At 40.5% G+C, this 23,240-nt stretch overlaps 1 protein-coding gene across 1 annotated transcript in view; it reads right to left on the reverse strand.

The window, feature by feature from the left end:
• Nucleotides 1–1,638: 1,638 nt before the first annotated feature.
• LOC137291435 (QRFP-like peptide receptor) overlaps nt 1,639–23,240 on the reverse strand; it is a 53,129-nt gene continuing 31,527 nt past the window's right edge. Inside the window, exons 2-4 of the mRNA XM_067822785.1 lie at nt 15,047–15,142; nt 8,180–8,877; nt 1,639–2,257 (exon numbers count right to left, since the gene is read on the reverse strand). Coding sequence (XP_067678886.1) covers nt 1,916–2,257; nt 8,180–8,877; nt 15,047–15,142 — 1,136 coding nt within the window. The 3' untranslated portion in view covers nt 1,639–1,915. The remainder of the gene's footprint in view (nt 2,258–8,179; nt 8,878–15,046; nt 15,143–23,240) is intronic.

The raw sequence follows: 23,240 nt of genomic DNA on the forward strand, positions 1-23,240 counted from the left end.
TGCCAGTAACATTATTATAAGATATTTATGTAGCACATATATCCACGCCACTTGTACATGCTCAATGTGCTGGGGTTTTTCCTTGATCCATGGATGGTATGATTTGTTGGGGTTTTTTTTGTTATTATTATAGGATATTTATATAACGCACATATCCAAGCAAATAGTGCTTGCTCAAGCCCTCGATCATTGGCAGTCAATATCAACAGCCCATCATATTATCAGTCTCAACTCCCTGGGGAGTATACAACTCTTGCTGCCTCTAGGCACATCGAGTTATTTGTTGCTGTCTCATCCTATCGAGGTACCCATTCAGAGCTTGGTGGACTGGGACACATAGTCACAGTACTTTGTCCAGGGTTACAGCACGTTGCTGTACCCGCAACCGGGTGCTTGCACGTGTTCATGTGGCCACCATCTGGTCATATACCAACGGATTCGTGGGCTCTTTTAAGTGCGCAGCGTTGTCTACAGTACACTAGGGGTTGTGACAACACAGAAAGGGTCCGCACACAAAGCTGACTCCAATCAGGCTTTTACACACTGTCACAGGTGGATCCCGACACCTCAATCTCACTGGATCACTAGCCTGGCACCTTAGCCAGCTCGCCCACGGCATCTTTTCACAGGCACTTTTTTCAACCATCTCAACCCCCTAGGGAGTATTCAGCTCATGTTATGCGCAGCAAATAATCACACACCCTCATCCGCACAAGGTGCCCATTTGCAGCTGTGTGAATTGGATCTTGTCCAGTGATACTGCACGTTACTCTACCCGCAACTAGGTGTCGGTACGTGTGTGTGTGCCCACCATCTGGTCACCTACCATAGAATGAATGGGTTCTTTTACGTACACGGGGCTGGGCCATGCATATGAGTTATGACGACAGAGTTAGCGCCAATGTTTTACACCCTGTCACAAGTGTGGATCGTTCCCGTTCGGTTACCAGCACAGCGCCATAGACAGCTTGCCCACATTGCCCCCAATATAGCAGCTTAATGCGCGAGGAAAGCCCTTGGGCAAGACAATTCTGCTGCCAAAGAAAAGTCCTTGGGCAAGACAATTCTGCTGCCAAAGAAAAGCCCTTGGGCAAGACAATTCTGCTGCCAAAAAAAAGCCCTTGGGCAAGACAGTTCTGCTGCCAAAGAAAAGCCCTTGGGCAAGACAGTTCTGCTGCCAAAGAAAAGCCCTTGGGCAAGACAGTTCTGCTGCCAAGGAAAATCCCTTGGGCAAGACAATTCTGCTGCCAAAGAAAAGCCCTTGGGCAAGACAATTCTGCTGCCAAAGAAAAGCCCTTGGGCAAGACAGTTCTGCTGCCAAAGAAAAGCCCTTGGGCAAGACAGTTCTGCTGCCAAAGAAAAGCCCTTGGGCAAGACAGTTCTGCTGCCAAAGAAAAGCCCTTGGGCAAGACAGTTCTGCTGCCAAAGAAAAGCCCTTGGGCAAGACAATTCTGCTGCCAAACCTAGAATCATAATCGGGGCTTACCGAGAATCGAACCAAGGATCACAGGTTTCTCCGGTGCCCAAGGTTACAACCATGAACTGCTTATTAAGGGGATTTGGGTCACTGGGCGACACTCGCTAGGTAGAGAAATATAAATGTGTCTTCTTTATTTGAGTAAAGCATCCAAGGGAATATGTGACATATATTTATTCACTCAAATAACAAGATAGAATGTTCAGACAATGGAAAGATGAGTAAATGTAAACAAAGAAAGTAACTGGAACATTATGTACAAAGACACATCATAATTCCTGTACTCTCCTGAATGAATGTGGAACCCGTCGCTTACAAATGTTATACACATGTAATATCAAACAACAAAGAGAGAAGAACTTTGTATCACAGATCCATTAATAGGATATAAAATACAATTCACAAGAAGCACTAGTCAAATATCTCATCACGTTTGAATCAGGAGCTGCTAAAGGAATCCTCCATGTCGGATCGTCTCCTGCGGTGAGATCGGAACGAGGCTGTGTATAGGGGTCTTCCGGCACGGGGTACCTGCAGCTGGTTCCGGTTGCCGCGTTCTATGTCGGCAGAACTTGAGTGGGAGTCCGAACGAGAGCCAGAAAGAAAAGAAGCTTTGTGCCAGCTCCCATCCGACCTTGTTTCCACTCCTCTGTGGCGGTCAAGGGCCACTCTGGTTGCCGTCAGGCGGATGTTCGTACCTCTCATAGAATCGCGGAAGGAGCTGTGGAGTGACGACCTCGACCGGTAACTATGACTTGTGAATGGGCGGGAAAACATCACCTGAGGAACAGAAAATCTTTTGTATGACGACAAAGACATCCAAAAATGCATTGACAAAATACTCTTGGCTTTATTATGACAGAATATTCAGGTCTCGACTGAGCAAGTACAGTCGTGATTAGAAAAATACATCCTGTAGAGACAATCAGTCAAAAGACGATTCAAGCCAAACGACCACAATGATATAAAGAAATTAATGGAGGTCTACCAGGCCTTAGCGATCCGAAACTGATTCTTTACAGTCTGCCTCTGTGGCGATACATTACGGTAGTTTAACGCATGATTAATTCGTGACAATACACATCCGACCGACTCCTCTCTTCGGCGGCGTATTAGGGCCACGGTGAAAAATGTTTTTGGTGTCACTATCTCCTACGTATGACTTACTATCTCCTACGCAGGACTTACTGTCTCCTACGTAGGACATACTATCTCCTACGTAGGGCTTATTATCGCCTACGTATGACTTAACATCTCCTACGTAGGACTTACTATCTCCTACGTAGGACTTATTATCGCCTACGTAGAACTTATTATCACATACGTAGGACTTACTACCTCCTACGTAGTTAAGTAGTAAGTCAGCCGCCTAGTCCGCTCAGGCACCGCGACATATGACATATGTTGAAGGGTAATACTAATGCTATATCTAGTACTTCTTCTAGGACTGTTATTAGTACTGTGGCATCTCACAGCTTCTGCGACTAATAAATAGTAATAATGACTATTTATATCTCGCCTTTTCCACACACCGCGCATGCTCAAAGCGCTCACACATTATTACCCCGGATGATTTAAGCGGCGCTGGAAGGTTATTAGACCTATTTCATCGGGTACACATTTTCTAATGAATGAACACAGGCAAATTTTGAACAAACTGACTTGCCTATTGTGAGACCACATGTATCACAAGTTATGAGCAGGACCGAAGTTATAGACACCCTCAGGAGTCAAGCTGCCCAAACCGCTCGCCCATCCAAGAACTGTTCAATGTTTCTTAACTTAATCTGAGTTGTGACATGAATTCTACGCACAGGACCACGCTGCTGCTACCATCTTCCCTCTACGACTACAACTACGATCACTACTACCACGACGACTGCTACTGCCAACATCACTTCTACGTCTGTTACCACTATCATTACTACTACGACTACTTCTACTACTGCCTGCTATTACTGTATGGCAGTACCTAATAAGGATTGAATAAATGTTGTCTGACAGCTCCATGAGCAATACCTATTACTCGCCTGTTGAAGATACTGCAGTGTAATAATTTCACTTCAATATTACACTAGTGTAATACCGCTTGACGTATGACGTCAAAATGGTTCAAAGTTGTGACGTCACAATGCTAATGTTGATGTCGCGATTTTACTAGACTTTGCTTGACTTGAAAGCTGAGTGTCCTCACACTATAGGCACTATAGGCAACCGCAGTTTCTGTCAAGTTATGTTGGCGAGTAATAAACAGAATACTAAACTCGCTTCCGTGTAATACCATTTTCATTAAACTCGTTAACGATTTAGTATCAAACTCTCTTTCGCTCGTTTGTTTTCACCAAATCTAACTCGTTTGATAAAAATGGTATTACACGAAAGGTCGCTTAGTATCCTCTATATATCACACAGTTTATGGGGTTTTAGACTAACATGATAGCTACCACACGTAACCAGGACACACATGGACAAATCTCAGAACGTAACACCAGACTCTCATTCCGTGGTGTTCTAAATCCTCACAGTAGTAGGACTTCAAGATGTGGTCACTGATTTCTAACACAAAACACTCAAAAGCGAATTGAGACCTAAAACTTTTGCCCCAAACGGAGCAAGAAGACTTAAAGGTTTACAAACATTAAGAAAGTGAAATATAATACCTATTGTCTATTGGCAGCTACAAAGACGTCTATTTTTACTACCTTTACGCTTGACTTCATTCAAACTAGAGGTCCAGCGTTCACTACAAGCATTTTAAATTCATATCCATAACAGGATGATGAGGTACATGAAAGCAACGAAAAGGACCATTAGTCTCTAACCATTCAAATGATTCTCCACACACCTTCTGGTGCTACCAACATGTTTACACCCCTCCTCTGGAATGCCTACCAAAACATGGTGTGTTTATTATGGAGGTAATCGCGCGTTCTGAAGGAACCCTGCGCTCCACATTACACAGGAACGCCTTCTGTTCCTTGTCTGGAAGAACAGTATTAGGTCAATGACCTCACAATACTCCGCTATTACAGTTATAACATACTTGCTTAAGAACATACCTTAGTGCCTTTAAAACGAGGATGCTCGTTGAGTATTTTATCCTCCTACAGGTCACATAGTTTAAATATGTTCAAAGCGGGATCAAGTCCCTCCTTTACTGATGGATATTCAATGGCTAGTGAATGTTGAAAAATATTACATTTCCACTAAGTATCACTTTCTTTTACAACAGGTTGAGCGAACAAAAAAGCAATATCACTTCAGATGTGGTTTGAAATAAATTCGTTAATCAGACGCCCCTTCTATCAAGCGTTTAGAATTGGTAATTAACGTCCAAGTGGGACATCCAATCAATATGTGTCCAAGAATAAGTTTCAATTAAGGCGACATAATTCCGTGGTATGTTTTCAAGTCATTTCCTGCTCTCAGACTTCATGACCTTTCTGGCAACGCGACACTGCAGTAAATGGATTTCAGAGCAAAGGGATCAATGGGACTAAGTATTTAGACACACATATAAACTAATTCATCGGTTTAACTGTCTGTACGCCATGTCAGGGACAATTGTAACTGATATACGAGGTATTAAAGCAATACAGGGCACCTTTATTAGATGTTATAAAACAAAGTCTCCTTTTGTTCCTACACCACGTTTATAGGTTAATACCATCTTTATTAACACTCCTTAATACTTAATCTCGGAAAGGCAATAAGCACTTGATTATAAATATGCATTCTCCTTATGTGAACTCAGTCTCTGATGACTATCAGTGTCAGCATTATCTCTGACGGCTTTGTGGAGCATATGAGGACATCATATCACACGCCTTGCGAGTCTGTTGATAATTGAGGGAAGTCGGACTAGAAATAGATCTCTAATGAACTATCAGGTATACAAACGACTTTGATGAATTTTCTACTGGTAGACGATTAAAAGGTTCGAACCCGTTAAGAAACAATGAAAACTCCACCAATTACACCAGATAAGGAGCTCGAGAACAGTGAAAATTACGTTGGTACAAACAGTTCGTGATTTGAGCCTTCAACCAGTCTCCAAATGCAGTTGTAGATGCACATATCACTCAGAGGTCAATCCAGTATTACTTTCATAATGTGCTAATATATATTATTATATTGTTACATTTATATCATTAGCTCAAAACCCGTTCCCTTCAGGATGGTGTAAATCCAACTAGGGTCCATGCAGGTAGCAAATGTGCTGTAAGTACCCGAGGGCCCTAGTATGGTGATCTACTTTAAGTTGTTAGTGGCCAGGTTTCATACTGTTTTGTCCAAATAGTGCTATTAGATTTAACTTTCCACGCTAGTTTTAATTCCAATGGTGATGCTCTGGTGGTTTTACTGTCCTTCGTCGACAGGTTTTTGTAATGTACATATATTTCTTGATTATGTGAAGAATGTTTGCCGATGTGACGTTAAATTTTAACTCACTCAAGATCTGAAGTGTGCTGATCTGTTTTGGCTTGCCCTGCCTGCTTTCTGAATGTTAACCGTTATACTGATGTTAAGGCAACTATAAAATCTGCACACCCAGTCTTTGAGTGCTTAACACCGGTGATCATTTCGGTTCCTTATCACATTGGTATATCAGAAACAAATTAATATGAAGATACTTTAAATATAAAGAATTCATGCTCATCTACTTTGTAAGATATTTTTAAACACACGCGAATGTGTATACACATATGACTTTGTGTGCATGTTGCATGTGCGATTGCGTGGGATCTCTTCTGTGGGATCAATACATAAACATAAACATAATATATTACAATTTATATATCACAGCCAAGTATATTAAGACACGTTACCCATGACGTCAGCGTAATAAGTCAATTACTACAACCTCTTCATCAGTACGTGTTTTATCGTATATAAGAGACTTCATGTTCTTATTGACCCACAAAGCATGGACATCCAAGGGTATTTTGGGGGTTATGAGCACTGACGATGCAGCATAAAAAAGACAGCATTAGCCTCCTGATGATGCAGCATAAAAAACAGCATTAGTCACCTTGACGCTCGCTACCAGCTGCCTATTATAACACCGTAGGAACGATGTGCTGACCTCACACTGGGAGGGTTAAGACCAGTTGGTCCTGCAGCTTGATGTTGCGCCATAATCAATACACTATGAGGTCTAACTGGAAATAAATCCGGACGGTTGGTGGTAAATTTGTAGTAAACGTAGAAAATTAGTCAGGCTTAGAAATATCCGGTTGCTTTTTGGGGGGGTTCCACAATGTGGATTGCCACGTGTCGATGATTAGGGTAAGGGAAATTTGCAAAAAGGTCTAAGGGGTAACATGGTGTTGTGTTTGAACTTTGGGGAGTATTTCAGCTGCGTCAGTTTCGTATCATCTGGATGAAGAAGCAAAGTCGTGCAACGACCGGTTGGTGAAAACCATGATCCCGGGTAATATAGTGTTAATAAGTCATTATCATTAGCACAAGGGCCAGTCTCCGGTTCGAAACTATATGTGAGATTCTGGAGCGACTAAGCGGTATAGCTATGGCCATTTCAGTGGCAAATGACAGTGTGGCCTAATAATTTTATAGTTTATGTTATAACATATTTCATAGTCAGTGAGTGTTATTTATAACCGTGTCAGCATTATCGGAGATGAAATTGTTGCATATGGACCATCAAACCACCGTCTACCAACTTTACCCACAATCAGCCATCTTCACATCCAGTCTCGTCTCTTCTCGGAACGAGCAAAATAGGACGATGGACCTACCGATCATGGTGCCGGAGTCACTGCTCCTTTAAAACAGGGCAGATGTTCGGTGCATTTTCGTAACAAAGATGACATTTCGGCTATTTTATCTGAGGTTTTGTTCTTTTAAACATATTTCCCAGATGGAGAGACATGCCGCTACCAGTTAGTAATGTTTGTCCGACATAGACCAGACACGCCAAGGACGTGCTAATGGGAAGGTCTCGGGACAACAAAGAAACAGGATTCAATGGAATTACCAGGGGTGTGTGTGAGCGTTTATGGCAGAGCTGGTACTGAAGCATGAATGAGGAAGGAATTCAAAGAGATGAAGTTTCATGTTATTATCAATAAGTAACCTTAGAACTTACGCGTAGATGAAGCATGGAAGGAAATTACACCCGAAGTGTTTTTGTACTGTAATGGATGTTTTACCACGTATTAAAAGTTTATTGTTTTTGACAGCTGAAATTCGATGATGGCCAGCTCACCCGACTATGTTGGGTATGTTGACTTTTAAGCTGTAATATGCCAGAATTAATATAGCTTTGTTTGAAATATTTATGCTTGGAGGTTGTGCGTTAAGACAGTACTTTTCGCATTCACAGCGTGTTTTATCTCACAATCTGTGTCACTTTAACTCAACAGTGCAAACCTTTAACAGGAGTTATAGAAAATATATCTAAAGCTTAATGAATGATTGCGTATTTGAATACTGTTATTGAAGTTTTTGTGTATAGGTTAACAAAAACATTCAGTTAGCTAAATATTTATGTAGCTTTCATCATGCGCTTTCAGAACAGGAAGTCCCCAAACCTTTGTACTCTCATCGTAGGACTGTTTCAGCATGATGGGAGATTTACGTTGCCGTCTCATATGCTGCAGGCACGTGTGTGCATTGTAGCTATTATCTACATGTAAGCCTTGTACAAGAAGAAGAAGAAGAGGGAAAAATCATTCTCACCTTGCTAATCATTTTCGAAGGATTTAATCTATATCCACAGAAGACGAATTTCCTAAGGTATCTTCTAAATGTTTTGTGTAAAAAGCAATAAAGCACGGGGTTAGACGCGCTGTGAAGATGTCCGAGAAGAAGAGTGAAGTGGACGATGTCCGCTGCATCTAAATCAGGTCGGAAGTCCAAATATGTCGTCACTATGTAATAAGGAAGCCAACATAGAGCAAACATAACAGCAACGGCGATACACAATTTCGCTAATCTCCGCCGTCCCGTCGTCAAACGATGCATACGGCATATAGGTTCTCGTTGAATAGGATAACGGTACAAGTCTCGGTTTAGTTCCTTGTCTGGAACCCATAATCTTTTGCCCATGAGAATATAAGAAGTTGATATGATGATCCCAGGAATGATGTAAACGATAAGAAGAATAGCGATGTCGTATGTTCGCCTGTGAGCAAATGAAGGCCACTCCTCAATGCAGAATATGAGGGATTGTCCAGGAAGGATCTCCTCTGTCACAGTCCGTCTAATTATTGGAAGAGGCACCATGATGAGCAAAGAAAACGTCCACACACAGAAGATGAGGATGCGGACGAAGGTGGTTGTCCTCAGTCTTCTGATGGCAACGGGGTGGCGGATGGCAAGACATCTGTCGAGGCTCATAGCCGTGATGGTGAACGTACTGGCCGAGACTGCGATACCTGGAAAACAAGATACAGGTTGTATGGGAAAATAGGATTTAATATATGAACCAACAACATTTAAAACAACAAAGGTGATAGCCACAAATGCTGCTACATTTCCTAAGCTTCGAATGTGACAATGGGTGTTGAATTTTAAAAAGTGAGCTAATGAATGAATAGTGTTTTACTCCAAAGAATATTGTCAACAAAGTACGTCGACCTCTCTTAGCATTTACACCATGTCAATTATACCAGTGACAGAAAGCATGAGCAAAGATTCCATTCTAATTCCATCAGGTCATGATGACACAACAAACTATATAATTATGTCATCGTGCCTGACAACCCTAATCAGTCGACATTTTCGGAATGAAAAAAATTAATAAAACATCTATTTTCTGAAGAACATATACACTTCTCAGAATCAAGATGACCAAATTTTGAAATACAAATTTCATTATATCACGACACCAGAACATGATGACATAAAGCAACATGGTTACATCGCAATATATATTGACGTCAGAGCCAATTTTCCGACTGTTCATATATAATATGCCCCCAGGTTTGGTATTATCAGTTTCACCTAACGGGTCTGATTTAACAGAATGGGTTGTGTCCCAGGTCCCCAAGGCTAAGTAGAATGTTTTCGAATATCAGATTTCACTGTAAATAGCTGATTGTCTGTAAACATACACGGTCCATATCTGATCGTTTTATGCACATTAAACACGAGATCACGGAATGCCACCTTACAACAGCAACAGACTATTTCTTTATATATTGAGAAATAGTGACAAAAATATTTTTCATTGTGAAACCTAACGCATCTTGTGGAAACTGATTCTGATTCCGATCGCAGAATTCCCAATGCATCGTGTTTCCATAAATCATAATATTTGTCTTGCCCTATTGAAAACCTTTCTATATGTCCTTGAAAGCTGCGTGCGAGTGTACCGATGGTCGGTAATCTAAGTGCTGATGGAAATTAACCATTAACCATGATTTTACCCATACTAATCCTATGGGATCTTGGATGTATTAAACAGCTTCGGGATCAAGCACAAATCCTTGTTCTATTTGCTTTTAGTTCCTAGAGTCTTTTTCTTCAGTTCACGCTTGTTATAGCAAATGCTCTCGCTCTTTCTGTGCTGTCGGAAGAACAATATACGCACACTTTTCAGCTGATGATGTATTCATTTTTTTTAATACATGCCATTAGTCCTTGTTTGTTTTAGACTGTCCTTTAACGCATTTTCATGGCGTATCAAGGTTACACGTTCAGAAAGGTTCGGGAGTCATGTGTTGTTGTTATTGTTTGGGTCTAAGACAGCATGATGCGAATTAACATTACATCTCGCTTTCTGGAAATACCGGATCTGGAAACTCAGACGGAAGTGGAAGCATAGATACCGATATTTAATGTCTTTACCTTGAACACTTGGGGAGCTTGTTTGAAAAACATTTTGCCTCTGTTATTTTACAGTTCTACAGTTCATTAACAATAGCTAGGTAATAGCATTGATGATCATTGGACTACACATCTAACCAAACATAAGATTCGTGACACCTTCTGATCCTAACATTGGAACAGTGCCACAAGGAATCGGAAGTGTCATTGCCTACGTCGATTACATGTGCATAGCGGTACCGCTTCGTGGACAGGAAATCCTGCTATCACATTGTTATCAACATGTGTGAATATGTGTTGCCTAACAAATAATCGTATAGACACACCGGTTGAGATTTTCAAAAAAGCATTCGCTAGACACGATATAACAACATATTAGTATGAGAGAGAACGCCCACAGAGTAAAACTAAGTAGTCAAACAATTCATTCCCAGTCACTTTAGAAATCTTCATAAATTAGAAATATAAACTGTTCATGGTGACACTCCAACGCGAATTGGTAACTGTTTGATTTGAACATGCATTTATTCGGAAATTAATTAATACTAGTTTCCTAACCATATTCATGAAGACGTATGTACGTAAATAAACAGCTCACAGTTTCGATGATTGTTAGGGCTTTTCTGGAAGTAAGATTCTCACGTACGTGCATTTCATCTGTGATTACAAACGTTTGTTTAACTGTAAATGACGCTTACGCAATGTCATGACTCATTGCCAATAAACACTGCAACACATACACAGCATAGGTATGTGAGAGTAATTAGAAAAGCGTCGAACCAGATTTTTGTGGAACACCACGCGTGACGTCACGTCAACAAAACAATAATTATCGGTTGGCGCTTCAACGCAGTCGATATCATACTGCCATATTAAGATCACGAACAGTTCCTGTGTGTAGACCAAGAACAGTATGCCGCGGATTGAGGTACCTTATTAACAGCATGCGGTTTTTGACGACAATGACCTCTCAAATGGTGGTCAGTCCAGATACTGACCACTCAAATAGTAGTCATTGACATTACCGGTGTTGACATTACTAATTGAGCTGTTAGACCGCTCGTCGCTAAGAACCTGTGTGTGGGCCTGAGACTGGGACTTGGCGTTTTCCGTATCCTAACATTTGCACCTCGTAATAAATGAAGCGTTTATCTTTTCCGATGGGAAGATTTATAGGCCTGTGCCTGTAGATAGACAGACAGACAGACAGACAGACAGATAGATAGATAGACGGGTCATCAGAGATATCGAACATAACGTTAGCCTTGACTATGCAAATGCCAAGTATTGTGACCCGTTGACAGTCCATCATAAACATGTTTGTCAATAAGTCAGAACTCAGCAGACTCGGCAGCTATTTCTCATTGTTGAAGGCTGTGTGTGTGTTGTTTCTGCATGGATAATATAAATGAGGATTCTTTAATGAAGGTGCATGCTTTCCTATGTGTCAATTCCACCTGTCAGATGGAGGATCAGGTCTAAGTCCTTACATCCCCGCCACACTGACTGAAACCAGCACTTAAGAACAATGATCTACATAACAGTTCATGAATGTGAAGGTCACCACAAATAAGCCAGTATCATAAACAGGGTTTCCAGTCGGTCAGTCTGCCAATCACCACAAATGTTCTCTTCCTGTTGTCATCCTTAAGCTAGCTGTAGTGGTCACTCCAGATGTTGGAGGATCTAGCTCCACGGACTTTATGCAATACCCCTCTCGCGATAAGAGACTGCACTCACCGAGATATGTAAATGCGAGCTATTCCCAGAGCCAAAGGATTTTCTCTGCGAGGAATATTACTTCTTATAAATTCAAAGTATCTGATTGATGTTCACATCGTTTAACCAAATAAAATTCATGGCCAGATCAGATCTGTCTTAATAAGGTTTTCGTCCCTGTGATGAAACGATCTTGAGAATGTTCTGGTGCCACTCTGGTTTCAACATGGCTCTGAGGTCATCTATCAGGCAGGGTTTGAGGGACTCTTGAGTCATACTGTATGAAACAATCGGCGTCTTATGATCATAATCAGGGTCGTCATTCTAGAATTGATCCTCTATCCGCCCACTAATATGGATCTCCTGCATATTTGTTTGTTTGTTGTTTAACTCTTCACTCAGCAATATTTCAGCGATATGGCGTCGGTCTGTAAATTACAAAGGCTGGACCAGACACAATTATTACGTTAAGTGTTGTGACGTGAGTGAAAGCGCCTCTTAATACTATGCCAGTTATGCTGTCGGGGTTATATATTTATGTTAAACCATACGCGATGAACAGCCATTAAGTCGCTTCAGTCCCTCATTGTCACCTACATCTTCCATATATACCTTTGCCCATAAGCGAATTAACCGTACGTGTTATGGGTGAAAGAATTCTATATTCGCTAATGATATACAAAGGGCACACAAAATATCATTTTTATGTTTGCAGTGAAGTTATAGAGGAGTGTGATTGCTCTGGTTTGTGACAGATGGTCACGCGAGACATTGTAGCACATCAAAGTACTGAGTTCATTCACGTCATGTTTTCGTCTGATGCCCAATTATACACCGTCTATTGATTCGCTCCAAGAGCATCTGACACGTGAGAGTTATTACATATTGACATTACTAAAGAGATACATCTGTTCTTATGAGCGTTATCTACAGAGTCTACAGATAATGCAAAGACCCCTGTGCTGTTATTAAACGTACATCGCACAAAATAACCAGTATCCACTACGTAAAGATTGTATTGGTTATAAATGGAAAATATCTGGGAAAATTATATGAATGATCTCTGCAAAATCATTGATGACACCAGGTACTCAGTCTTTAATCTTCCTGGGCTTATTGTGTCACCATCTGTGCTGAATGAACGGTTTGTTCAGACAGCGACAGTTGTTTCCATGTTTAGGTGATGAATGTTCATCATGCTGCCAACTGGCGAATATTTAGGCAACAAAATCCTCTACAGTCACAAGAAGTATCTGCGTAAAAGAGGGGAAATAATATATATCCTAATTATGTGCTAATGAGTATTAATCAAGAAGAGATGACGCGCCGTCTTGCCCCTTGAGTGACCTCTTTAACAAATGCATGCAAAACACGGAGCATCCTATCCAAGTCAGAATACGTTTACCTGGGTTGATTGTCACTAATGGTTCACATTTGAAAAAGTACCCTACGTGATAATGGTACGTGCATCTTTCAGCAATTCACAATCATAATGACTTCCTTTATGCGGCAGCTGAAAGGCTCAAAGTTGATGATAGTTCATACAAATCTTTATCTGTAATTTGAAAGAAGAGACAGAAGTAGCCACTTCAAAAATATCTGGAAAACAACTTAGGCGATGCTCTGTAAGAAAACATTGTTTTTTCAAAAGTAGAAGCTGTTAAATCTATGAACAAAGATGTGTGGATTTTGTTGAATGAGGGTTTAGTAAGGACATTAGACTGGTAGAAGGCCTATGAAGGTAAGATGGTGAAAGAATGTTGTACCATGTGTTACACGAGGAGGATTTTGAAAACCATACCTGAAGGCACTGGAGTTTTCTCAGATGTTGTGAAGTGTAAGTGAATGTGTACGATCTAAATATATTCCCTGCAGCTGCATTTTGCATTACTTGAAGTGTTAATTTGTTCAGTTGTTACGTTAGCAAAGAGGCTGTTACAACACTCAGTGCAACAGGGCCGACAGCGTGAGTCCCACGGAAGAATCTCTTGCTAGGTATAGCCATACTATTCTAATGTTGCCAACATGGTATATGGCTGTTTGGCACCCCCGGGCACCCCCGGGTCCCGTACTGCATCATTCCCAGGTGCTGATCAAATATATTTTCACTTTGTCAGATGCAACATTTGTTGAATCACTAATAGTTATAGGTTTGCAATCTGTGCTGTTCTAAATCTTTCTTTCAAGGCAGATAACAATAATTGGTTAAGTTTAAACATGTGTGATGTTAGTGTAGCATTCCGCTACTACATCATCTTACCTCACAACTGATTATCATTGGGTCGCAATTGGCAGGGGCACCACCAAGTTATATCGCGTATGATGTGGACAAGATTGGTCCCAATCCTCCACCTTGGGGTTCTCCTGTTTTCATTTATAAGGTGTTTTCAGGCTCACGTATCGTCTTTGAGTGAGTGAGTTAATATTTAACGTCACATATCGGGGATATTTCAGCCATACCGTTATGAGGCATCGTCTCTGACTGTCACTTCCTGTTCGCGCGTTGCTCAGGACATCCAGTACTCATAGTCTAATAAAACTGGAGCTGGAAACTGTTCTTGGTCAACACATGCTAGAATGTCACTAACCATGCGAAAGCTGTCCTTTAATGCTGTCCTTTAATGCTGTCCTATAATGCTGTCCTTTAATGCTGTAACCTTTTTTTTGTGTGTGAGTGGATGTGTGTATTTTTTACATTATGTTTCCATACTGAGGCCAAAAATTGGAGATCGTGACTGTAGTAAATAAATGTGGCAAGTGCAATACTAAAACTTTTGCTGCAATTCATGTTAGTTTGAACCGCGTCAATGTAGAAATGCATTGAATGGCACTTCTTGCTATCCTGCATGACACGCGTCATTTCAATCTTTAAACAAGATTTCGGCGGATCAGTATGTTGTTCACAGCCAACATGTGAAATGTGGTATTCGGAACCCGATGCACCTGCACGAAGACACACAAACGCACGCACACACACGCGCACTGTTACATCCGTTGATATGAGGATAACATAGAGACCGAGTGGACCTGATAATAATGACGATAACGGTAACTCACCCTGCAAATACTGGACACACTTGCAGAGAACATCACCATAAATCCACAACTGGTAAATCCTCTGAGCTGCTGTCATCGGTATACACACGATAGTAACTGAAAAAGGAATAGATACGAACAATGAAACAAACATTAATGACAACACCAGTTGCAGGTGTAAAGGTTATCACAGAGTGCTATGTGGCAAACTGTCTGTACTACAGTCCTGACAATCAGACAGCGGACAAAAGGCAATTGAGGTATTCACATGTAAGTGATCGCGAGTCCAGAGCACTCGACAGAAGACATGCATTTCAAGAACCTCAAGATAGAAGACGTCTCGCAAACGTAATCATTGACGACAGAGTAAATTGGTCAAACGATGTAGAGCTAGTTTCACCAAAATATTACATTAGATCACGGAGCAGCAAATGCCAACGCAAGGACAATGATGTCCACCCTTTCCCGTCGCGGGTCAATCTTCGCACAGTTGGTCTTCCGTTCATGAAGTTACTTACATAAGATGGCTGATAATTATTTGCAAACTGAATCAGTGTCATTTCAATCTTAATCGGTTCTATCACTTTTATCATTAGCTTTGAAATTACCTTTCCTAATTTAGGTTATTTCAATCCTTATTTATGTCAATTCATTTCAATTTTCAGTTCATTTTCCCACAGGGATCACATGATTCGGTTACAGATGAAAATCTATGCCAGTCACAGGCTATACCGAAAACACAAGTATTGTTTCTAAATAATTATGCACAAAACAAATGCACACACCAATTGCTTCTGTTGATGACACTGACTTATTTAAGGAAAAACTTCTGTGTCGTTAATCAGCTGCTTTAACGAAAGAAAGAATTCCAATCTCTTTGGTCTGAAGCATACAGCACAATATCACGACGTGTGTTGTGAGGTAGAAATAAAAGTCATTAGTAGGTTCCAATTTGCTGTCGCTTTGCGTTAAATCTCATCACGTTCCTGATACAAACACAAGACAACGTTAGATGACTCGTGATCTACAAGTTGTCATTACCAGAGATGCCTTACTGTAACACGTTAGCAGTTGAAAGACAAATGCTTCTCAATCGTCTAATCATCTAATAGGACTCGATGTAGAGATCCCTTTGCCGAAAGGTTCTAAACCTAAGTCGTCTTGAGAATGGTTCGTAAGTATGTCAGCAGCATAACAATGCTCGTAGTAAACATGCATGACACCAGGCTTTCCTCTCAAATACAGATGACACACCGTGATATAACATGAATGTTCTAGAGGAAGGGGATCTCATTGTTATAACATTACTAGCTTATAATATTACTAGCGCTGAATACACTTGCCAGAACGCCGTTTACTTCATCCCATTCCCGCTGTCCCCCGCCGAGATATTGCTGGAATAATGCTAGAAGCAGCGTGAAACACAACTCACTCAGTCTCTGGTTACACACCTCCAACACCGGTATCCTATCCATCACCACATAATGATCAGTACTTGTTCCATATTCATCCATCACCAAACTTGGCTCTATACTATATTTTGCCCTGCAGCGTCATACAGTATTGCAGACACTATTGCAACATATTTCGTAATTCAAAATAGCAGAGAAGATAATCTGGAAGCATGAAACTCTATATTTCAGTCTGGCAGAATCCGAAACGCCCAGATTGAATATAACTGAAATGATAAACCCTGAGATAAATCATTCGGATACCATTTGAAAATTATGTTGCAAATACAAAAGACCCAGAAAATGAAGAATCAAAGGCTTTCTGAGAAAATTCATAACAGGGAAGTAAAGCTGAAGTCTTCCAATCAAAAATCTGTTAATGATGATGACGATGACGACGACAATGATGATGACGGCGATGGCGAATCAATGTATGAAATAATAAAACTCGAATTGGGTCGTGTGCTCCTGGTAGGGCTTGTTGAATCCATCAACATCATCTCAAGGCCCATTTCGCCAAGACAGAACATGTGAACACGAATTCCGTGGTGGGATGGTTTCAGTAGTTTTATCAAAGATCGGGTGTGTTGGATAAGTTGCAGGTCTTTTCAAACACCAGTTTCCATGACGTCTCAGTTAACCCTGATGTGATCCTGATGTCAATATTGAGTTAATCCTGAGTCGACCCTGAGTCAACCCTCAGTCGGCCTTGAGTGAAAATGGAAGAAACAAATTGTAGACACCCTATTATGTGCAGTAAAATATTATGAGTGTTCCATCTACTGGGATAGGCATCTGCTGAAAAGTTGTTAAACAGTCTCACTGTACACTGTACAATCTACAATTAGATATGGATGTCAGAGCACACGTTTGCTGTTTTGAGTTAAAAGTGACCGGCTCTAAGCTGGACACACAAACCGCTCTGAGTCACATTTCTGACCGAATGGCTTCATCCTGTGGAAGGACTCCACAGAGTTGCTCTTCTTCTTAACTCGTTGCAAATACATGCATTGATCGTTCAGAGATGCGTCGATTACAAGATTTCGTCTGTGCCGATTTGATATGGAACTTTGCTAACTTGACAGTCTGTAGCGTCAAGTTGTAAAGAACCATCAACAAAATCAACATTGACTTTGAGATTACATCCAACTTCCTTGGCTCGTTTACAGTAACTATGTAATACCTTTCTTTCATCCCAAGCCTTGGCATACTTCAGATGAGAATCAGAAGACAAATAATGTGTGCAAAGTGCACAATAACATCATGTGAAGAAGAGCCCGAAGTTACTCAACCCACTCACTCCAATTAGAGTTGGTAAACAGAAGCGACTGGGGAACATATGAGGATTGTGGAATCTTGTGCCTGATATGATTCTGTGCGTAGAGGTTTCGATACTTTGAATATCTAACCAACATCGCTATGAAAACAAGAATGAAGAAGGCTGACCCAGCATACATATATACATGTGCCTTTTATTTTAGTCTGACCTTTCTGGTTCCCTTTTATCTACATTTATTTTATATTCTGTTCAAAGTGTTCCCTCTGTGTGGCTTTTTGTTTTTACCTACTTTTCTGCGTATATATATGCCTTACGTTCCGCGATTTGGTCAATACCTCCTCGGCTGAGAACAGTGACAGATCACCACTCTCTTACCTTGAGAGGTTTCAGCTCATGTAGAAGCGTCGAGCCTACAAAACGTGTCCGTGTTATTGGAAAAGGGCTCGGAAAAGTGAATCTACGTTTTGATGTGTTTGGGTCATAAGGTCAAGAGGCCAAGGACTTAAGGTACATAAGGCTGAAAAAATATTTTTGAGGTCAGCACCTGCCCGCTCTCGTGTTGCGTTGACCAGCAATTTATTTAATCCTTTTAAGCAAGAACACATTCCGGAAGGTGAACACATTCTAATGACCTTAAAATCTATATATCAGGTACAAAATGTATTTAAACGATTTAAAATATATATTGTTCTGCAGCGTGATGTTCATCCTCTGCGGAGCAGACTACTCACGTCATTTCTATCCCGGTACCTCTGATCTAAACACGAATTATCCCCCCTTCTTTCTAGCCACTCGTAACTTGTATCACATCGTCTTGGCTCCAATATGGCGACCACCTGCCTTTAGTAGATCAACATGCGAAGGGTAGATTAGGTATTTCATATTTAACTGAAGATCAGGAACCAGCAATAGAGAGTGCAGGAAGCAATCGCAAGATGTTTTTGATGATATGACACACAAGACATTTAATGGTTAGTTTACCCTTTGCCAACGTGGGCGATGGAAACGTTTTCACATGGCCCAGGGGATGAGGTTCTAGATTTCCCGAAGCATACGTAAATTGCCGAGGCTTTCCGAATGATCATTTCTGAAACAGTGTCGCTGATGGGACAACAAATGTGATTGCAATCCTCGCACCGTGAAAGGAGAGTGTTAGAATAGCGGTACATGGGAAGATATGACTTTAGTAACTCTCTGGGAAGTGAGTGCATCAGACACTAGCAACTTCCTTCCCCCTTCTCCCTCCCTTCTTCTCTCTCAGCCAACCACCAAAACCACTATGAGTGACAGAGCCTTTTCCCCTTCTTTAAAACAGCCTCCCTATCACTATCAGAGAAATCATTTGTAACTACTCTTATAGACTTCCCTTCTCTTTTCTTAATCGCCGTTGAGCAAGGACCTTTTGGTAGTAGGCGCTATATAAATTCATCATCGTCATCATTACAATTTATCACAGACACTTGCTTCGTATTGACTTATTTAGGTAAAAGAAGGATGAAATTACATGCAATCTAATGTAAATACGTAAATAAGTATATAATCTTCGTGACGTCTGAACGCCATTTAAATTATATCCAATCACAAAACACTTGCCCAAGTAACTTTAAATTATATAGAGATTAATCAAGTATATAGACAGATCCCCTTTCATCCCTACTGATGACATCTAGGTCTTCAATATTCGTAGACATGACATTCTACACAGGAAAAGAGAGAATCAAATATGGAATATGGAAATATTGTAAATATGAGCCCCACAAATCTACACATATTGTTTCCAAATCTGTCAAAGCAAATGTCACAAGGAAGCCAAGTGAAGCAACTCATCGGGAAGGAATGAAGTCTTGACTGTATATATTTGAATGTATATTTGACTGTATATATTTGAATCTTTGCGCGACGTGTAGAGTAACATAGCAGGGCAACGATACTCCAAAAATTCTTGGAGCTTTCTTTCATTAACTATAATAGGAAAGTGGAAAGTGGGCAGGGTATCTAGGAATGTTTAGGACAAGAAACGGAACCGAGAAACACCATTTCCATAATCATAATGCATGGCTGGTAGAAGTCCGTTGTTGGGCTCCGACTCCGTCACAATCTTAAGACTGTGGCTATGGGAATTATCAGTGGCAATAATTAAACATGATATAACATCCTCATCCGTGAATCCAACACACACAAAAGCAAAGTCAAGCATTGTGTCGACTCATAAGGTACCTGAGCAGGTAGCTCAGGGATTAGTTACGTATACGTATAATTACAGAGCCGTTACGTTACGTGTACAGAGCCGTTACGTTACGTGTACAGAGCTGTTACGTTATGTGTACAGGGCTGTTACGTTGTGTGTACAGAACCGTTACGTTATGTGTACAGGGTTGTTACGTTGTGTGTACAGAGCCGTTACCTATACAGAGCCGTTACGTTATGTGTACAGAGCAGGTACGTTGTGTGTACAGAGCTGGTACGTTGTGTACACAGAGCCGTTACGTTATGTGTACGGGGCTGTTACGGTGTGTATACAAAACCATTGCGTATACAGAGCCGTTACGTTATGTATACAGAGTCGTTACGTTATGCATACAGACCCGTTACGTATACAGGCCCGTTACGTTATGTATAGAGAGCCGTTACGTTACGCATGAAGAGCCGTTATGTTATGTATACATCTCGATTCAGATAATAATGATGCTGATTCAGATGATAATGATAATGTAACTAGAACTTTACCCATTTACAGTCATTATCAATGACATGTTCTTGTAACCTGACCAAATATACTCAGCCTCATTACAAAATAGCATTTTTCACAAGTTAAACGTTCACTCACTAGCTTACCAACAGACATACACGTATTGTAATGACGTTGTGTCAACACATGTACATACGCATGCAGCATAATGGTCTCGCCACCTTCACCGTAGAGATCAAGTCAATGTGAACAACACAAGGGTGTATTATCAAATATGTTTCATGTGCTAAAAACCTCCAAAAAAGCACTCTAGAAACCATAGGGACGTTGATGTGTTACATTTCACGTCAAGACACTACCATATCATCTGTCACGTTTTGTGTTACAAACAAATCATATTATGCTGACATTTAAAGAACGATGGTTTTGTCTCCGAGGTTAGGTTTCATTGCGTGTGTGTTGTTGTTCGGGGTTTTTGTAAACAAAAGAAAAAACTAATCAGTATGAAAACTATCTGACAGTTTCATATGGAAGAAAATTCATTTCACCCAATATACAGTTGTCCATGAATGTTTCCATGGTGTTACTATTTGACAGTTAACGTGAATGTATTAAAAAAAAAAAAGGTACCGGTGTTACTTGATAATTCGGAGCTGACGGTAACGTGTAATGTTTTACGTCACACTCTTCATTCACGTTACCTAATACAATATCCAGCATATCTATAATTTCCGAACCCCAAAGACAATTAAAAGACCGTAATTTATGATCCATTATGGTATGATTCTCTCACTTGATATACTCCGTATTTGGTAGTATTCGATGTCTCGTTGTCAGTGTTATCATGCAGTATAATAATGCTTCAGACGTTGGTTTGAGAATAATCACACACGATAACATCATGTATACCCCAATTTGGAGCGATCAGATTATGAAAGTGTCTTTTTATATGATCACTGATGTCCTCGTTATTCATAAACCGATACTGCAGTATAAAATGCTTGGGGCACCTAAAGGATCGCGAGACACCTTCAGAAGTGGTTGTGATGCTACTAATTTGCTATTTTTCTGATCAGGTTAATCAGATGATACAGAGGTGACATGACCAAAGGATCAACACATGCTTGACTCTGGGAACTATGACCCGGGCGTTATTGGCAAAGGAGGGGCGATTGATCATCAAATGACAACGTCATTTCCGTCGATAGGCCGCAAGGGATAGGAAAATAGCTCAAGATCAAAGTATAGAGAATCGGAACTTTGGCGCAGAGTATTCATGTCTGGCATCTGTAATGCCATGGGCTTTGTAAGTCGTATCCGTTATCCTGCGTGCTTTCCTCAAACACACAAAGACCTGTTTTTGAGAAAATGAAACTGATTTCTCAAGAGGCTATGTGAAGGGAGATCTTTAGGAGATAGTTTTTGTCATTTGTTACAATGTGACGTGCTTGTGGTGTGGGATCTTCTAGCATCCAATTGTCATATTATTCTTGACGTTTGCCAAAATGTTGTAGTAGATTTGTCAGCAGGGCTAGTCCCACCTAATCCTATTAGGGAACAGTGAAGAATGGATGAATGTATGTTTTTTCGTTGAGTTTATGGGATTTAGCTTGAAAGAATGAATCCATTTTGCTATAAAGTTTTAAGAACACATGAGCTCTTTCAGACAGATACTTTTAATGGTGCCATGAGGAATCCTCAACATGTCGTTATGTTCTTCTGGATAAGCGAGACTTGCCAACATTACATTCTCATTACATTCTTATGCAGATTTTAGTATCAGTGACACTCCTAATGCTAATTAAATATGTCATTGGGATGTTAAACTGAGGAACTATCGTCAGTGCCATATGTGGATATGGGATTTAATGCAACATCCACTTCATGATGATGGAGAAGAAAATACCATCACTCCAAGCTTACGTTATCCAAGTGATGCCATTCTTGAATGTTTTGTGGTTGACACACAAAATATGACTCGTGGTCTGTCAACCAGGATCAAGAAGCTAGGAGTAGGACGGGACATGTTTATCACTTCCTGATTTGTCTGATTTTCATTCATTGTCAGTCATTCATTTTCCCCTAGTCTTTGCATTTTCATTTATTTCATTCGACAATAATAATATTCTGGTGTTGATGAACCTTCTTAACTGCTACGGATTTTATCGATTCCAACAGAAACAGACACAGCGAGTCAACTACTTCTGATTACGGTTTCCTGTTGCTAAGGATTTGTTCGACGATTACATTTTCGTGTTGCTAAGGACCGGTTCGATGATTTCGACTATCTTAGTAATCATATGTATTTCTGTAACAGTTCTCTGCAAAACTGGCTAAAGATTCCCAAGCTAATTACACCCTTCCTTACGGCGTCTGTCGTAAATTAGGATACTCTTATTATATCTCATTATTATATTTCAATACGAAGAGAGGTTTTCTTTTTGCAAATGCCATTCAGACAAATTATGTAGTGGGAAGTTTTGAGAATATAGTACGCTGTCATTACTGAGTCCAAAAGGTAATGCTTAAACATATGTGTATCAAATTTTTGCTTCCTACCTGTATTTTTTGCGTCAGCAATAAACATGAAGGCAATAATAGTTATCATTGTGTAGCTATCTTAAAGAACTTACCCGGCCGCTCAAACATTTTGACGAACATTTGTTTCCACGAGATTAATTCTCTGAACTGACAAGAACATTGACGGTGTGCAGCTGTTTCGATCCCGTTCTGTGAATGTTACAATTCCAGTGAAATTCATGATCAGATCGTACAACAATTATCAAAAACTTGGTA

Source organism: Haliotis asinina, chromosome 7, assembly GCF_037392515.1.
Source record: "Haliotis asinina isolate JCU_RB_2024 chromosome 7, JCU_Hal_asi_v2, whole genome shotgun sequence".
NCBI lineage: Eukaryota > Metazoa > Mollusca > Gastropoda > Lepetellida > Haliotidae > Haliotis > Haliotis asinina.